Source organism: Fistularia commersonii, chromosome 13 (genome assembly GCF_037954325.1).
Source record: "Fistularia commersonii isolate RoL2024-O1a breed Wild chromosome 13, RoL_Fcom_v1.0, whole genome shotgun sequence".
In the NCBI taxonomy this organism is placed as follows: Eukaryota; Metazoa; Chordata; class Actinopteri; order Syngnathiformes; family Fistulariidae; genus Fistularia; species Fistularia commersonii.
Window position 1 is genome coordinate 4,225,786 of NC_141296.1, and position 18,500 is coordinate 4,244,285.

At 43.1% G+C, this 18,500-nt stretch overlaps 1 protein-coding gene across 1 annotated transcript; it reads left to right on the forward strand.

The window, feature by feature from the left end:
• On the forward strand, positions 1-8,571 carry hrh2a (histamine receptor H2a). Its single transcript, XM_086158511.1, has 5 exons — positions 1-14; positions 5,195-6,551; positions 6,639-6,810; positions 7,015-7,187; positions 7,996-8,571. Exons 2-4 carry the CDS (start codon positions 5,546-5,548, stop codon positions 7,022-7,024), a joined length of 1,188 nt encoding a protein of 395 aa, XP_086014637.1. The 5' UTR covers positions 1-14; positions 5,195-5,545; the 3' UTR covers positions 7,025-7,187; positions 7,996-8,571.
• The last annotated feature ends 9,929 nt before the right edge of the window (positions 8,572-18,500 follow it).

Genomic DNA, 18,500 nt, shown 5'->3' on the forward strand with positions numbered 1-18,500 from the left:
CGCAAACAATACCGGTGAGTTGATCCCTGCCTTATTTCTTAACATGCACCGGCTAATAATACAGTATTTTGTTTTTTTTTTTTTATCAGCAAATATAATCTGTTTATTTTTCTTTGACTTCATTTTTAACGTTAAATCACTTGTTGAGTGATTCAATGAATGTGATTCAATGATTCAGTGATTCAAATTTTTCAATGAATCACTCAACGAGTTAAAGTGATGCATTTCAGTTTCTGCTCAATGCGTTTTTTTAAATAGCGGATTAATGTGACGGGGTGTTAAGACGTCCTCGCTACGTGCACGCTGGATGGATGACAAACAGGAGACAAAACGGGCGCTCAAACCCCGTGAAACATTCGGCCTGGAAGACGTCTGACGGAGGCTCCTTTATCTTTGTGACTTTTCAAAATAGTCCAGCCGAAACGCATAATATCCATGCACTGACATGCATTTTATTTTACTTTTTTTCTTAGCGTCCTCAGTGGTTTGCTTGCCTGGCCATCTCATTATTAAACAAAAATAAGAATTTGCAATCTCCTGCCGGCCCAAATGCTCAATGAGGCCGAATTATTGGAAATTATTGGGGAAAAAAAAAAAAAAAATCTTAATTTTGTGTTTCTCCATTCCTTGATGCTTAGTGTTGCATTCACTGTATCTGAAAGCTGCAAGTAAAGGCAACTGTCTTTGAATCAAATACATTTTTTTTGCTCAATCTCACAGTCCGCAGATACTTGGGTGGTGGAATCAGTAAAAAAAAAAAAAAAAAAAAACGGATTAAACCAGTACTTGTTGATGACGTGCAGACTTTCTGAGCTTTGCAAGAGACCTCAAACAGCTGAGTGGCCATTCTTTAAACCTGCTTATTCATTTGTGTGTTTTTCAAACTCTTAACATGATTAGAAATATCTGGACAAAAAATGTAAAACTTTGCCATTGACAAGTCAACATAGCAGCAACCTGCACGTTCAGGAAAATCACAAAAGCCTAACTTAAATCCGACTATCATAAATTTGTAGATTTGTAACGCCATACCGTAAGAAGAGGTGACATTAATAGCTGGTGAAATTACCTGCAGAGCTAAACAGCACTCCTCAACTGCTCCGATGAATTTTAAAGTATCCGGCTGCATTTCTTTACGAGCGCCCGTGTATTTACTTAAAAAGACATTTACCATGTTCAGGAATGCACGGAGGAACTTGTGATGTTGACATAACAGAGGAGAGTTTAGGTCAACGCCGACATAATGAGGGCGATCCATTATCCCAGCGTGACCTGTGTTTGTTTGTGACTATTGTTCTGTTTATTGACGTTGGTGCTGTACCTACGGACGCAGTTAGCATCAGTAAATATTTTATGCGGTTTAAGCCCCCGGCTGTGCATTAGTCTGCAGTCGTTTCCCTGCGTTTCATTTTCGAAACTTAGGATACGCAACCGTTGCCAGACGATTATCTTATCACTTATTCGGGGTGAATTTGTTCAACGATGTAAATGCAGCCGGTCGGGAAGACGGATCTGACGAAGCTTTATATTTTTTTTTGAAAAAGGAGAATAAGTGAGGAAGTTCATATCAGTATAAAGTTGTTTTTTTTTGCATCCATTTGCAGAAAATGGACTGTACGCAGTGTAAAAAAAAAAAAAAAAAAAAAAAATCAATGCCTTTAATTAAGGAATATGATAACCAACAGGTTTATGTGTAAATTAAGTTAAATCCTGAATGTTGTCCACCCATTTTGACTGAATAGAGGTGCAAATAAAGTCACTGCAGGAAAGTCTGAACATTTCCAGCTGTATCGTCTTAATTATCTCATCTTAATTATAGGCTTGTACGCGGCATTGAACCGACCGAATGCATCCGTAATTTATTTCCTCGATCCATTCCTCGCCTGCGCTTCGCTGAAAATTCGTTTTTTTTCCGAATGTGTACTATTTACGGGTCAAATTAACCAATTTTCTAACCAGTCTTAACAAATTCCAGGATGTTAGTTTTCAAAAACGACAACGCGCATGATTGCCACGCGTTCGTGACTCGAGCTGTGGAGGAGCAGGCATTTCTTAGCAAATTTATTCCTAAAAAAAAAAAAAAAAAAAAAAAAAAAGGAAAGAAAAAGATCCGTCTGGTTGGTAAAAAGGCTGCAGAATGAACACTTGGTATTTGAAGAATCGCAAAAATCAGGCGGTCGATTCCCAGCTGAGAGGTAAATAACCTCATTACTCATCTCCGGGCTCAGGCCACGTCAGGCGAGGAGTTGCGGTTCCAACTTTTTTTTCCCGCCTGTCTCTCATCTCAATCCCCTAATTTGGCTCCTTTCACCTAATCACTTACTGGGAAATGGATGGTTTGATGGTTCAAAGTGGAGACTGAACATTTCATTTGCATCGCATCGCTCGTGTCATGTGGGGATACCTGACGGGGAAACCGAAACAAAATATGGCTGGAAAGTTTTAATGATTCATCTCCATTCCTGCAAGACCTCTAAGACTTTACCATTGTTAAGTGACGCCTGGTATCACACACTTCCCCGGATGTGTCTTCTAATCATTAAATGGGATTATCCCGCAGAGATCCACAAGACTCGAGCCCTTTTTATATTTCTCAAACTCTGTTTGTTATTGATTGTGCACTGGCGTTACCATGGCGTGCGCCGGTTTCAGCTATCGCACGAGTTCCTTTACTGTCTATTTTCGACTCTGAAAAGTGATGGCCAGTAATGAAGTGGCGCGCTATCTCCGAAACGATGCGCTGTATACCGAGGGATAGCATCGCATTATGGACTGGCGCCGTATTAACGTAGCAGATAAGATGCAAACGCTTAAAAGTCATTTGTATTTCGCTGCTTGCAAAACAATTCAGCTGCGTCTTGGTAAACAAGCAGGCAAGATTGTATATGAATATGGCTTTATTAAAACACCAGTGTTTATGTGAACATAAACACAGGAAGCGAATAGGGATATGGTAATGCCCTCACACACACACACATACACATACACACACACGACTGAAACATGGGAAAAGAGACTAATGCATTTAACTGAGAGTGGAAGCCTGAAAACACACAAAATATATACACACGCACATGTGTTGTATCCTGGGGTTAAGCGCTTTTTTTTATAAAATGTTAGTCTATATGCACTTTCCTTGCAGGCATATGTTGGATAAATTCCAAATTGCATTTTAACTACTGTTTAGGCAAGTGTGTACGCACCAGTGTTTATTTGTACGCATGTGGTTTAGACACTGAGAGAGCGACAGAAAGTGAGAGAGTCCCTTCGCACGGTGAGAATGTTTGAAAAGCGCCGTTTAAATCGTGTGGACTTCGGGATACAAAAGGCCGAGACGCGGCGTGTTCGTTAGCCGCACTTGATACGTTAGCCGCCGCGTTATCAGTGTTTGCCTTGTACGAAATTCAAAGCTTTGAGTCACAGAAATGCATCCACCGAACAAAGAAAAAAAAGATTAGGGGAGTTCAAAGATTAGAGATGGTGTTCTGGTTGCCGTAGACTCGGGTTTTTAATTAAAGTCTTTTCTTTCGTTCAATATTATTTTTACCCCGTGGTCCAATTCATTCACTTTTCCACATCATGTGACACCACTGTGACCGTCTCTCTCCGCGGCTCTCACTCTTTTCGAGGTGATAAGTGAGCGGTGTCGGAGCAATTTTGGCAAATGTCCCGATGTCCATTACGGCGTTGGAAAACAGACGAGCAAACACACCCACCACCCGCTGACGTAAAACACACGGACTTCACGCACACACTTATCAAGCAGTTATCCTCATTCCGCAAAGCACACTCTCATGCCCACATACCAATAATGAATGAGTTTATAGAGGACAAATAACACGACAAGGTCTGTGGAAAAAAAAAAAAAAAAAAAAAATTATTTGTTCATTTACAGGCTGAAAAGGTAGCTGATAAAAATGCCCAGATCAATTAGAGGAAACGATGTCCCGAAAATGAAATTACAGAAACGTATTCTTCTTATTTACAGTTGATGTTTGGCAACTCGTGCATTTCTCGCTTCCCATAAGGCCACACACACACACACACAAAAAAAAAGTCTAAAAATAGGATTATAATTATGCTTTGCAGCATTGCTGAGCTGGAATGCTTCTCCTATTTCATATTACTGGAGCTGTAAAAAAAAAAGCTGCATTACAGGAATAACTTTTCTGCAGGTTTTCTTAACAAATTCATAACCATCTGTGGAGTCACAGCAATGCTATCGCTGCTAAATCACATCCTCCGACAAGACTCGATCACTCGATCAATTATTATGATTGGATGGGCCGCCTTGTCTGAGGAGGTTAATAAGTAAATACTGGACACACACACACACACACAGAAACTTTTTTTTTTTGTTTGTTCAGTCATTGACGATGACTGCATGAATATCATTTGTCATCAAAAAAAAAAAAACTTAAATATTATGTAAAAAAATAACATTTTATCATCATTGGTAAATACTGTTATCACCAATTATGATTAGTTATTATCATTTATATTATTTATTGTAACTGTTTGTATGATTGTTATTTAAGGCATAATATATCTAGGAACTTCATGACTCACATGGCTTTTTTTGTTTGTTGCAGTAAAAACTGACTTACATTATGCAAAAATAAAATTCATTGCGAAAGCTTGATAGAGAGAATACATTTTTTTTTCTCACCCACTTACTGTAAATTGTAATAATTTATCTGTATATATATATTCAAAACTGTGCAAAATTTCATTTCATAACAGCTGCATGTGCAATATTTTTTCATACTCTTGTGCACTCCTTATCTTTTACCTGGTACTTAAGACCTTCAGACACTTTATAGCCTTTACTTGTTACTTAGACACTTTATAGTTTTATTTGTATTTCTTATTCTCCCCCTTTTTTTTTGTTTCACTGTTTATACATTTTTCTAATATCATTTATTATTATGGTTTACTTGAAACTCTGGCACAACAATTTCCTACGGGATAAATAAAGTTGTTCTTACTATTCTTATATGTCTATACATGGTATTAAGTCCACTAGATTTATAATAGTTTTCATATCTAAACATTCAGTGATCGGAAAATATGTGATTTTTGATCCGAATGATTAATTTGATTTTATTCAGATAAACTAAGCATAGCCTAATGCGGAGATTTAAAATGATACTATTCTTTACCAATGTTTGTGTTACTTCTTTCTTTCCACTAGGTGTCCCTGTAGCACCGAGTGTGGGCTCGAAGTCAAGGTGACGCAGCAGAGCGCCATGAATCTGCCAAGGAGACAGAAAGGTGTCTCACCAGCCGTCACCGACACATTATCCTCCAACCCGAGTCAGCGGCGGCAAATCAGCGGGAAATAGTGGCCCGGAAAGACAGCGTGGGTTCCATGTGGCCGACGCTCTTTGACAACCGAGTCCCCTAGACGAGACCGTAGCCGCCTCCATTATGGACGCATTTTTAAGAACTACAAGTGTAGGGGTTATAAAGCAAAGGTGTTATAGTTCTGCTTGTATTTGATCAGTATCTGGAAGAAAATGGTTCCTACGGAGTTCCAGGAATAATGTTGTCGGACATTTTGCTGGGTCTCGGCCTGTCCCTGCTCATTCTCCTGACCATCGGCGGTAATGTGCTGGTGTGCATGGCCGTCTGCGCCTCCAGACGCCTCCGCTGCCTCACCAACTGCTTCATCGTATCCTTGGCCGTGACGGACCTGTTGCTCGGCGTGCTCGTCCTCCCGTTCTCCGCCCTCCTCCAGCTCAACGACGACTGGCCGCTCGGACCGAGCTTCTGCAACTTCTACATCTCCATGGACGTCATGCTCTGCACCGCCTCCATCCTGACCCTCCTGGCCATCAGCGTGGACCGCTACTTGGCGTTGACGATGCCCCTGAGATACGCCTCGCTGGTGATGCCGTGGAAGGTCGCCGTGGCCATGGCGGGCGTTTGGACCGTTTCGGTGGCGGTGTCTTTCCTGCCTATCCAGATGGGATGGAACACGGTGAACGGGACGGTGCAGAACTACGGCCCGTGGGCCCGCGAGAGGGAGTGCCATTTCGAACTGAACGCCGCCTACGTGCTGACGGACTCTCTTCTCACCTTCTACCTGCCTTTGCTGGCGATGTGTTGGACCTACCTCAAAATTCTTCGTATAGCTCAGGCGCAAGCCAAGCGCATTATCAGCTCTCGGCCCACTTGCGTGACGAGCTACAATTGCGGGAGCGGCCCTTCCACGAGCACCGCCGTGCTCTCGACCGTCACCGCGGTGGCGCTGCGGGAGCACAAGGCCACCGTGACGCTGGCCGCGGTCATCGGCGCTTTCGTGGTGTGCTGGCTTCCTTATTTCATCGTGTTCACCGTACTGGGTCTGAGGGAGCACCCCGATCCTAACAAAGAGCCGGCTTTTGCGATTGTTTTGTGGCTCGGTTATGTCAACTCGGCCCTCAATCCTCTCCTCTACGGAGCGCTCAACAGGGACTTCAGGTCGGCCTACACCCACCTGCTGAGATGTCGATGCCCGGTTTACAGCGGTTGGAAGAAACGACAGCCGTCTCCGACGCTAACAGCAAGTAATTCTGCGATATTCATACGAGGCGTCGCCAACTTGGACAATGTGAGCTGATTTTCCAAGCTTTTCATTCGTTTTTCTTCCTCAGCTAGAGACCACCTGACAGAAGTGACCCTCCTGTGTGGCCACAATCCGGCCACCTGCGGCGCAAGTCTCACAGATCAAGACCTCATGCTTCACGAAATGAACAGCGGGGCTGCCGCAGCAACTATCCATTTCGCTAACGGCACGGCTCCCGCGGACGTCAACGGCAACGAAAGGTACGTCGTCACTCGCCAAACAGCATGGGAACAACGCCATTAAAAGGAGCGATGACGTAAAAACTCGTATGAAAGAAAACTACCTCACGATGGTAAAGCCTCAAGTAGAGCATACAAGTCACGATATAAGAGTCCCTTCTACATGCCATTATTTACAGAAGAGATGTTGATTTCCGCATCTTCCGATGTCTTCTACGAGCCCAGGTCATGTTAAGCCTCCGTTGGCGAGGCGGTTGCCGTGTAACCAGTGGCTTCAACTGACCGAGGGGGAACAAAACACCAGACAGGCAAAGAGACGGATGGACAGAAGCTCACAGCCCCCCCACCCCTGTTCAGGGCCTTTCAGTGCCAGAGTAAAAGCACCCGTAAGACACGATGTAAGTAGATACATGCACAGACAGGGACTACTCATCAACAGCACGGCCCTTTTGTGGTCTTAAAAACAAGCTGTGACACACGGATCCTAATGGCGTCATCCTCGGTGCGTTGGGCCATATGGTCGGACGCTTATTAGCCCGAGTTATGTGCTTTCAACACAAAAAAGGAGATACATTACCGAGTTTCTCATTTCTCTTTTCAGCCGGCGGGAAAGCGCAGAAATACACTTCGGCGAAAAAGCAATAAAGCAACTGCATTTGTTTGGGTTTTTTTTTTTTTTTTTTTTTTTTTTTCTTTATGCCGTCATTAACAAGACAACAAAAACTACGACTGGAACCAAATTTCCCAAAAATTGTCTGCCAGAACGGTCTCATATAACAAAGGGGGAATTGAGAATATTTGATGAAAGTCAGCCTAAAAAGCTCTCCATTTCACAGACTTGTAGCTTTTTTCATATTTTTGCATGAAGAAACAAGATGTTTTGTTCATTTCTGCACTTTGACTTCACCTTAACCTTAAGTTAAGGCATTAAATTAATAAGTTAAAATGCTTCTAAAAACAAAAAAATGGGGGATATATAATTATTATTAAAGCAGTTTGTTATTGCGCCGACATTATGTAGTTTAACTTCAGTGAAACCTTGCACTGGAAGTGTGAATTCAGTCAATATCTGGAGTGTGAGTGTTTTCTGCAGCCATATTTCTTGTAGATGACACACACACACACACACACACACACGGACAGACATAAACACACTCACACACAGTAACCAACCGGAGGCGTGACGATCATCCTCTTGCTTTGTAGTCTGTTGTGTGTTAGCGCGTCCACAATCCACGCCGCGACGAGCCGAACTGGGTGAACTCTGCAAAACTCCACATCCAATCGGCAAGAAGTGCATCGTTCGGGCCTCAATCCGTCCTCATTGGAACAAAATGATGTCGTTTCTGCGATGTGGCCCTGTTTCATCTTCAAAAAAAATAATCCCCGCGACCTCAGGACGCGGTGCACGTGACCTGGTTTTGCTCTCGGATGAGTCAAAAAGATCAAGCTGTCAAAATGTTAGTCATCGAGCATACAAGTCACAATTTTTGGGTACTTGCTCGCGAGCGCCCTCTAGTGGGGGCGCCGCGTAATTGCAGGTCAGCAGAAAGTAAGTGGCTGGTAAATATTGATACCACTGGATCCACGGACATGAAAGGGATCAATAGTCAACTTACGTGAAATGTTGAAATATATGAATGAATATGTAGCGTACAAACTTAAGAGTTTCTCTGTGCAACGCAGCCACCTCCACACTTAGTGATGATAAATGTAGAAAAATGTCTCACATTACTCTGAAACATATGGAATAAATAAGATGAGCAATTTCTCCAAGGGTACATGATATAAGTTAACAAATAAAGAGCATCTTGAACATCCTTGCAGATTGAATCTCCCTTTTTTTTCATCCTCATTATCTTTTTCCATCACATCAGCCACAGAATTTACATGAGCAGCTGAAATGCAGAGAAATAAAAGGTTTAAGAGGTTTCGGCTTAAATAGAGGCCGGCGAGAACGCAGATCTGCATTGAAAACGGCATTGATGTTTTTCTTTTTTTGTTTGATTCTTTTATTTGTTTTTGATGAGCCCTCTGTCACACAGGGGACCAGAGCTATCCATCTATCTATCTATCTATCTATCTATCTATCTATCTATCTATCTATCTATCTATCTATCTATCTATCTATCTATCTATCTATCTATCTATCTATCTATCTATCTATCCATCCATCCATCCATCCATCCATCCATCCATCCATCCATCCATCCATCCATCCATCCATCTATCTATCTATCTATCTATCTATCTATCTATCTATCTATCTATCTATCTATCTATCTATCTATTTTATTGTTTTTGATAATGAAAATAGACATGATGGTTATTTTGTAGATTTCCTGTCTCCATAAGGCAAAAGGCATAGTCAGTATAGGATACACATCCATCCATCCAAACATTTTGTATTTTATTATCGTATTATATGATTATATATTATATTATTTGTATCATTTTACTTTATTTTATCAAGAGGTTTATCTGTGAAATGCAAAACCTGCAAACCTCATTCTGAGTTCTAAAGAATTTCTTTTTTATTTGCGCTTAATTCAAAGCCATAAAAATCCAGAGTGTATTCACGGAGTGCCGTCATTGGGCATCATTTTGATTTAATATTTCACTTTCGATTCTGGCTACAAAATGTGGGATGCGGCGCAAGTTTTTTTTTTTATTTTCCTCTGGACAATTTAAGCAAGTCCCTCTATTAGTTAATAATATCTTGCTGCCTGCTGGAAGTGATGTGCAAAGAGGAAACATTAATAAAAAATAAACATTAATATTATTATTTATTATTAATATTAATGAAAAATTAATAACCAAGATAATCTCACATACACATAGCTACATAGGATTTCCCAAAAAGCACTCAAAAAAAATTTGCAAAACGGTGCATGAAACAGCGAAAGCGGCAAAAAACTAGAATGACCCGGTGTCTGCTCGACAAAAATAAAACCTAAATATGTGAATTCCTGTTGACCATTAGGACACTCGCTGGCGCGGACGGGACGTTTCCGTTATTGGCTGCATTTTAAATCCAAATTCAATTCAGTCAACATGGATTCTTGATGAATGCGCTCGTCTAGAAACATCCTGCTCCTTTTTCGGCGGACGAACATTTATCAAGCGCTGAGGAGCTCTGATGGAGGAATTATGAATTATAGATGTGTTGAGGTTAAGAAATTTGTTATTTCCATTGTGACTACTGTACAAATCATGAATACCCAACATTATTCACTTTGGATATTGATGTTAAGGAGCATAACAGGTATAGATTGTGTTTTTGAAGATAAGTAGATCAATCGTTTCGCAGATTTTAAGCACTCGGGCTCATGATAGACAATCTCGACAAAGCAATAACTGTACGTATCGCTAAATTAAAATAGCACGAGGGAACACCAGCGACAGAACGACGACTTCAAATGAGCAAAGGCCTGCTGAGGATTTATAACGGCAACGTTTTGCAGTTACTGTCAGCCTGCACCTGAAAATGCAGCGCACGAAAAAAAAAAAAAAAAAGGGGCTGATACCGAATAAGACAGCTGATGCCAAACAGCTGAGCCTGCATTAGCATCGCTATTGGAATTAGCCACATCTGGCCTTTATCTTTATTCTTACAACAACAAAAAAAAATACATATTGGAAATATGAAGCTCTCGACTGGTGAACCCAAAACCGAAAAAAAATAAACTTCTTTCAGGACGGTAATCAAACATACTTATTCAAATCCCGTTTCGACAAATGAAGTATCTTTGTGAACTTTGCTTTTCGTCGGAAGTCGTGTGTTTTTTGGTCTCGGGGTCGAAAGAGAAGAACCGTTTTGCAAGCTTTTTATTGCAGTATATGTTTAATTTTGGAGTTTTTAGTTTTTAGAAATCTACCCAAGCTACATGTATTGAATTTAAAGGTATTAAATGTCTCTCGGTTGCTCCTCTGGTCACTCAACGCTTCACCCTCCTCCTTTTTCTCTCTTTTTTTAAGGTTTCCACTGACAGCTCAAACTACATGAAACCCATTCATCATCTTTTCTTTAACATGATATTAATGTGTGTGTGTGTGTGTGTGTGAGAGACAGAGGGGGGGAAGGGCACACATAAACACTCTTTTTCTGTCCCTAATATTCAAACACACAAACACAACACACACACACCAGCTCAGTATAAGCTATCAATCATAAATATTGTCATTATTCAACCGTGTCATCGACAAACCCCTCTTTTTTTTTTCCGCTCTCCCTCCTGTCTCTGGCTTTGTCCCCTTCTTTTTTTTTCCGTCATACCCCACACACACACACACACACACACACTCAGACACAGACGTACACACACATACAGTGAGAGAATCGTGAATCATAAATCTTCTGAATGCCATCTAAAGACTTTTCGCCGCTATGAGAAAGAGTAATGATTGATAAACGCGCGAAGGCGGTGAGAAGCCGAGACGGGCGGACAGAAGGTTGTAACCAGCGATGCTGAGGTCAGAAGCTACAGTTCAAAGGTCAAACAGATTGGAGGAGGCACAATATGGCGGAGGAAGGAAGGAGGAACGTGTGTATATATGTGTGTGTGTGTGTGTGTGTGTGTGTGTGTGTCTGGGGGGGTAGGAATAAATGGTTGACAGGGAAGGGAGCGACAAGGAGGAGGAGTGTGTGTGTGTGTGTGTATGTGTGTGTGTGTGTGTGGTAGTTCGGGGGGGGGGGGCACACCAGTGAGGCTACAGCCATAACTCATCTTTTATTAAAAATAATGAAAAAAACTTAATGAGTTAATAACATCTGGAGAAAGGAGATCGGGAGCGAGACAGAGATGGAGGAGAGAACGGGAGGATGGATCAGAGGAAGGGAAGGAGGGGAAAAAAAAAAATAAACGAGGGATTTGCACGGAAAGAAAAATGAATAGGGTCAACGCAAGTGTTTTCAAGCCAGTCGTTTATTCCAGTTTTTCAAACTTCACGCAAGATCCATTACAGGAGGCGTGAGGCGATCACAGCAATCCCTCTTATTTATAAATTTTTTTTTTTTTTTTTTTTGCAAGGGTCCAAATCCCAGGCCCTGCTTGCTAATTAAAGGTACTTAACAACCAATTAACAGTGATGAGCTAAATTAGCAGGATATTGTCTCCTTTGACTGCGCAACCGCATTATCGGTGTGCAGAAACACTGATGAACAAACCTCGGTGGCCCGCGTTTGCATGTAGGCAAATGATGGATTAATTACTATTAAAACATCAGCATCTTAATGAGCTTGAAAACAATTAGAGCGGTCGTTAGTATAAGAGGAGCGTCTGAAACCGGGAGACGGAGGGTTTTTTTCGAAGGGGAGGGGAAGGGGGTCGGACGCAAAACAGGAGAGAAATCTTCATCGGGAAGCGTTGCTGATTAAATGGACGTACAGTCACACTCATCGCCGCGATATCCGCCGACTTATTAAATACATGACACCGCCATTTTTCTTCCCCGCCATCAAGCTACTTTTCTCCCGCCATTATCTTTCATCCCGTTCTCTCCGGCTTCCCCCCCCCCCTCGCGACTCACCGCCTCCGTTTTGTCTCTCATAAAATGCCTTTTTCTTGCTCCTCCGTTCTTTCCCTGCTTTTTTCACTCCTTCGTTCTTTCCTTCACGCTCGAGGGGTACGGAGGGGGAGGTCGGGGGGAGGTGTGGGGGGGTACGGGGGTTGGGGGGCACAGTCCTGTGAAGGAATTTAATATGCAACTTTTATATGAGAAACCAATCGCATACGTCCGGGTCTATTGGGCTCGCAATCTATCGGCCCGGACGGCTAATGCAATAGACCGAGCCGGGGCTATTTATCACACGGGGAGCTATCTTTTCCCCCGTCTCTCTCTCTCTCTCTTTCTCCCACTCTTCCCTCGCTCGCTCGGTCTTTATTCAAGCCCGGATTTCTAGGCTGCCACTAAATCAGGCCAACTATGAGCTATGGCTGCCCAGAGGGCGTCTCCCTCTTTTATAGGGGATTTGGATTTTGTATCTCCCGGTTCCTCAGTGGTCGTTGAGAGACTGCGCTAACGGAGGCTGTAAACACTCGACAAACAAACAAAAAAAAAAAAAGACAAAAAAAAAAAAAAAACACCAACGTCCCTCCGTCCCCCGCTGTAATGATCTAGAACGTGTCACGACATATTGGACGGAGATGGAGGACGATATCGATGACGCGGGCGCGTCGATGTTGAGGAGATTTCGTTTTGTTTTGGGTTTCGGCGGGGTTGATGTATATTATGCCGTAATCCGCGCTGTTCGGGGAAATTTCCGGTTGCAAAAACAAAGGAGACGGCGCGAGGAGGACGCCGGCCACCTGCAGCAATTAAAATGCCGCTGATAACCAAATTCATTTCAACAAATTAGCCACATTACTGGCCACTGTGTAATCGCTGATGGCAATTAATAAGAAATTAGTCACAATCAGCCCTATATTAACATCTCACCCAGGGGCCGCGGCTGGAAATTAATAACCGGAGATTCATCTCTCTTACTGTCTTTCTGGCTCTCTCCCACACACACACACACACACACACACACACACGTGCACACCTACAGCCACCTATGTTGTTCCCGAATCACCTCTACAGCTCTGTTCTTTCTACGTGGATCAACTCATATGATACCACAATCTGCTCATGTCAGCTAGCCAGCTTCCTCTTTACCAGGGTGTGAAAGCCCCCTGAAAGATGTGTGTGTGTCTGTGGGGGGGTGTGTGTGTGTGTTTGCACACACACACACACGCATGTGCGTATCTCTTGTCCGTACAATCAACATGTGCTACAAAACACACAAACTGATAGAGATATACCATAAAATGTATATTTGCAGCTTGTGTGTGTGTGTCTGTGTGTGTGTGTGTATGTGTGTGTGTGTGTGTGTGTGTGTGTGTGTAATGAATGTGTGTTTGCGGGCACGTGTGAGTGTGACCACACGCATGGGGAGGGGGTCTCGGTATGGACTGGGCCCGCCTTTAGGGGTCCTCACACCAATCAGCAAAGCTCACCAAGAATCAATTAACACCAGTGGGAGGGGGCAAAGGGTAAAGCACCACACACACACACACACACACACTCCCCCATACACACACACACACACACACACTGTCCACACGCATATTGCCCACACATGGTACTGTCTGAGGAGATATCCGTCACATCACACATTGCATGATGTTATGCCAATGGGTGTGTGTGTGTGCGCACGCGTATGTGTGTGTGTGTGTGTGTGTGTGTCCCGGTGTGCCCCGGTCTCTCGTGGTGCGAGGTTGGGGAACAGATTGGGGGTCAGCAGGGGGGTCAGGGCCGGGGTCACCCCCGTCTGAGCGATGGATGAGTGTTTGGTGGACATGGAGGAAAACCGCCGCTTCCAGATCCCTTCCGTCGAGCACGAAGAAGATGGACGGCGTCGATTCCGGACGACAAATCCCGTCGTTTCCACGGAGACTTAAAAAGAAAAAATAAACACTTCGTAAAAAAAAAAAAAAACAGCATGCGTTCCCTCTCGCAGCTTCACGAAAAAACATCACTGCGTCTTTACCTCGAAGTTACCGATAGAGCAAATAATGACTACATTTACAAGGGTCGGACAGGGAAAGCGAACAAAAAAAAAAAAAAAAAAAAGGGGGGATCGGAGGAGAAAAGTAGGGGGAAATTAAACGAGAAGTCCGGGGGAAACGGCAAAACAAAAAAAACGGCCAAATAAAGTGATCAAAGCATGTCTACCATTTAACCGTGAAGGTTCCACTGCAAAACCGCTCCTCCTTCCTCTTCCTCTCTCGCCGCACATCGCCGTCTCCATCTGTTAGCCCGTCGCTCTCGTCCATCCACTTCCCCCCCCCTTTTTTTCTTTTCTTCCCTCCTCGTTTCCTCTCCTCCTCTCCGGCCTTCCTGCCCTCGGGGAGGTAAGGTGATCTCCCGGTGCCGGTGTAAGTGACTGGTATTAGTCTCCTTCTCTGTCTGTCTGTTTGATCCCGGCACTAATGACTCCACGGGGACCCGGGTCTGATAATGGGAAATCAATATAGAGAATAGCGCTCTGGAGTGGCCTCACTTAGCTCTCGCTCTTTCACGCCTCACAGCAAAGTGGCCTCTGTGCACGTGCACGTGTGTGTGTGTGTGTGTGCACGCATCAAGCCATGTGGAGCTGTATTTAAATACGGCTCTAAATACTGATTTGACGTAGTGTAAATTAAAAAAAAAAAAAGACAGATAAAGGAAATTTTCTTGTGTGTGAGCTGCTTGGATGTGTATATTTGAGTGTGTGTGTGCGTGCGTGTGTATGTGCACGAATCAGACCATGTGGAGCTGTGTTTGAATAGGACTCTAAATGCTGATTTGAAACAGTATAATTAAAAAAAAATCTCATTTCAAAACAGATAAAGCAAATTTTCTTCGATCAGTTGCCAGAAATGTGAGCTGCTTGAATGTGTATATTTGAGTGTGTGTGTGTGTGTGTGTGTGCGCATCAGGTCATGCGTTCATATGGCTCTAAATACTGATTTGAAACAGTACAATAAAAAAAATACAATCTTATTTTGAAATAGATAAGGCAAATGTTCTCTGATCAGTTGTCAGAAATGTTTCATATGTGAGCTGCTTGATTGTGTATATTTGAGAGTGTGTGTGTGTGTGTGTGTGTGTGTGTGTGTGTGTGTGTGTGTGTGTGTGCGTGCGCATCATGCCATGTGGAGCTGTATTTAAATATGGCTCTAAATACTGATTTGAAACAGTAGTATTAGAAAAAAAACATTATTTTGAAATTATTTTTTTTTACCACCAACTAACAAATAAAGGAAATTTTCTCCAATCAGCTGTCAGAAATATTTCATATTTTGCTTACTTTATTTATTCATATCATTTTTATCATTTTTATTGTCACTCTGTATATATTGTTGTTTGGGTTATCTATTTTCACTCTTACTGTCTTTTTCTTTTCCATCCTGTTAGCGATTCTTATCCTTGATGTTGTTGTTGTTGTTGTTGTTCTTCTTCTTCTTCTTCTTGTTCATGTAGCTGTTCTTGTTGTTGTTGTTGTTGTTGTTGTTGTTGTTGTTGTTGTTGTTGTTGTTGTTGTTGCTGTTGCTGTTGTTGCTGTTGTTCTCTCTGCTGTCTATTTATGTGTGAATGTCTTTTGCTATTTTCTAATTGTCTCTCTATATTTATATTTATTGACACTATAACCATTACACTGCAGTGACATGAGAATTTCCCCTATGTGGATCAATAAAGTTTATCTTATCTTATCTTATCTTATCTTATCGAATCTTATCTTATCTTATCTTATCTTATCTTATCTTATCTTATCTCATCTCGTCTCGTCTCGTCTCGTCTCGTCTCGCCTTATCTTATCTCATCTTATCTTATATGCGAGCCACTTGATTGTGTGTGTGTGTGTGTGTGTGTGTGTGTGTGTGTGTGTGTGTGTGTGTGTGTGTGTGCGCGCGCGTGTGTGTGTGTGTGTGTGTGTCAAATCAGTCACAGGCCTGTGCCTGGGGCAGGACAGGTGGGGCTGGTGGCGTGATGCTGGTGCCCCCACCGCACCCACCCTGAGGGGCCAGAAGGCCCAGCAAAGCAGGGGTCTGGAGTAGCTCTCTCTGCCAGGAGCGCGAGCGCGATGGCTGGTGGCAGCTGGTCCTCGGCCTCTCCCTCCCCTCCTCCCCCTGCCCGAGGGCCCCGCGGGCAGGCAACAGGAGGGGTGAGGAGGTCAAGAGGCAGGGAGGCCGGTGAAACGGCGGCGACACGCGGGATAATCGTCTTTTATGAAGCGGAGACGGCAAAGGCGGCTCGGACACAATGCGACTCACTACAAGCGGTAATGAATTAACACATTAGCGCCACGAGCAAGGGTAGGGGGGTGGGGGCGTTTAAGAGAATTCAGCTGCTCTTGAACGCGAATCCAAAGTAGCCGGCACATAAATCAGTCAACTGTCATTACAGCGAAGCCGCTCGCGTCAGTATTTCTCTTAAATAAAACATCTAGGGGAACTTTAAAACAGAGCAGACGCATGGAGACGAGACGATGCTACGAGAAGCCTCTTATGCAAACTGAAGCCATGTGTTCAATTATCATCAGCCCCCAAAATGATCCCCATTAATGCTTTAAGTCTTTCTCTCACATCTCAATCTCAATCCATCCTTGTTTTTTTTTTTTTTTTGCTCTCAGCTCTCCGTCCATCCCTATAATTCAGGTCCGTGCGGTTACTTACTTCCCTTTCTCGGTCTCTTCCCCTCTGTCCTCCGCGCCCTCCCTCCCTGACTTTTAACCAGCGTGAAGAGGCAGCCATGCATTCAACCATCAGACAGGCTAACATGCTCGACCCTCGCGCACGCACACGCCGGGTCGGAGCGCATTGTTCCTCAAATGTAAACTTTGCTGCACATATCGACTGCATCGCGGTGTCTTTTTTGCGGTTAAATAAGGATCCTGATACTTGCAAAAAAAAAAAAAAAAAAAAAAAAAAAAAGCTTACTTGACTGAATTGTATACAATATGATCATGTTCTTTGCTAAATACACCCAGTAATCCAGAGGAAATTAGCTGCTACATCATATAAAAAGGAAAAAAAAAAAAGCAGAAAAACATCCATGCATGATTTTGATGCAACGTAGAATCAGTATTGGTCTCAAAAAAAAAAAAAAAAATGTATTTGGGGGGAAAAAAAAAAAAAAAAAAAAATCCTCTGACATCAACTCAGCCATTCATTTGACACTTTCGAACGGCGGGTTTGTCTGCGTTCAAACCGTCTGGCGGATAAATCCTGTCGACACACGGGTTCCAAGTGCCGGTCTAGTGACAGCCAAGGGAGGATGATGGTCCCGATCGGGTCCCTAATGGGGGATCCATTCCTCTCTCCTCATCCAACAATCCCACTGAGCATGTCAATATGAAACACTATACCTCCACACAGGGGCCCTGCCAGGCTCTCCCTCCCCATTATAGACAAGACAGGCTGGTTTGATAGGATGGGGCTGCACGCTGCATTTATCTATATGTGAGGAGATGCGGTGAGGAGAAAAGTGTAAATTAGACTAAATCAAGTCCTCCAATAGTAAAAACACGGTCTCACTATATTGCTCTCAACGTGATGTGATTTATTACAAGATGTGTGTGTGTGTTGGGGGGGGGGGGGGGGGGGGGGGTTAGGGCCTGTGAAGCAGTGTTTACCCAAGTTTAAAAAAAAAAAAAAAAAAAATGGAAAAAAAATCAACAGCCTTGTAAATGCTGTCAGATGGCCGATGCCAGTGTCTTTCAACTTAATACTACCTATATTAAATACTTTAAATATTTCATAAGGGTGGGTTTTTTTAGAGCGAGGGAGGGGAAATCGTTAGCTGCGGTAAAGTTTCATTAACTGCTCCCCATTTCGCTGCGAGGCAAACTCATCTCCTCTTATTGTAATAAAACAATCTCTCTCCTCTCTTTCTTTCTCTCTCTCTCTCTCTCTTTCTCTCTCATCTCTCTCTCTTTCTGCAGCCCTCCACTCGTCTCCCTCTCTCTTCCCCCTCGCTCCTTCTCTTTTACATCATAATAATACACTACATCCCCTTTAAATGCACTATTACTTACCGCTGCCTTTTCATATTGTAACATCACGGGCACTTTAGCGACAATATAAAAGCGTGTCATTCATTATTCAGAGGCAGCCGGCCTCGGCCCCCTTTTAAAAAGTCAGGCGCGCCGCTGAAATTGATAACGGCGAGGAGACGCGCAATAAAAA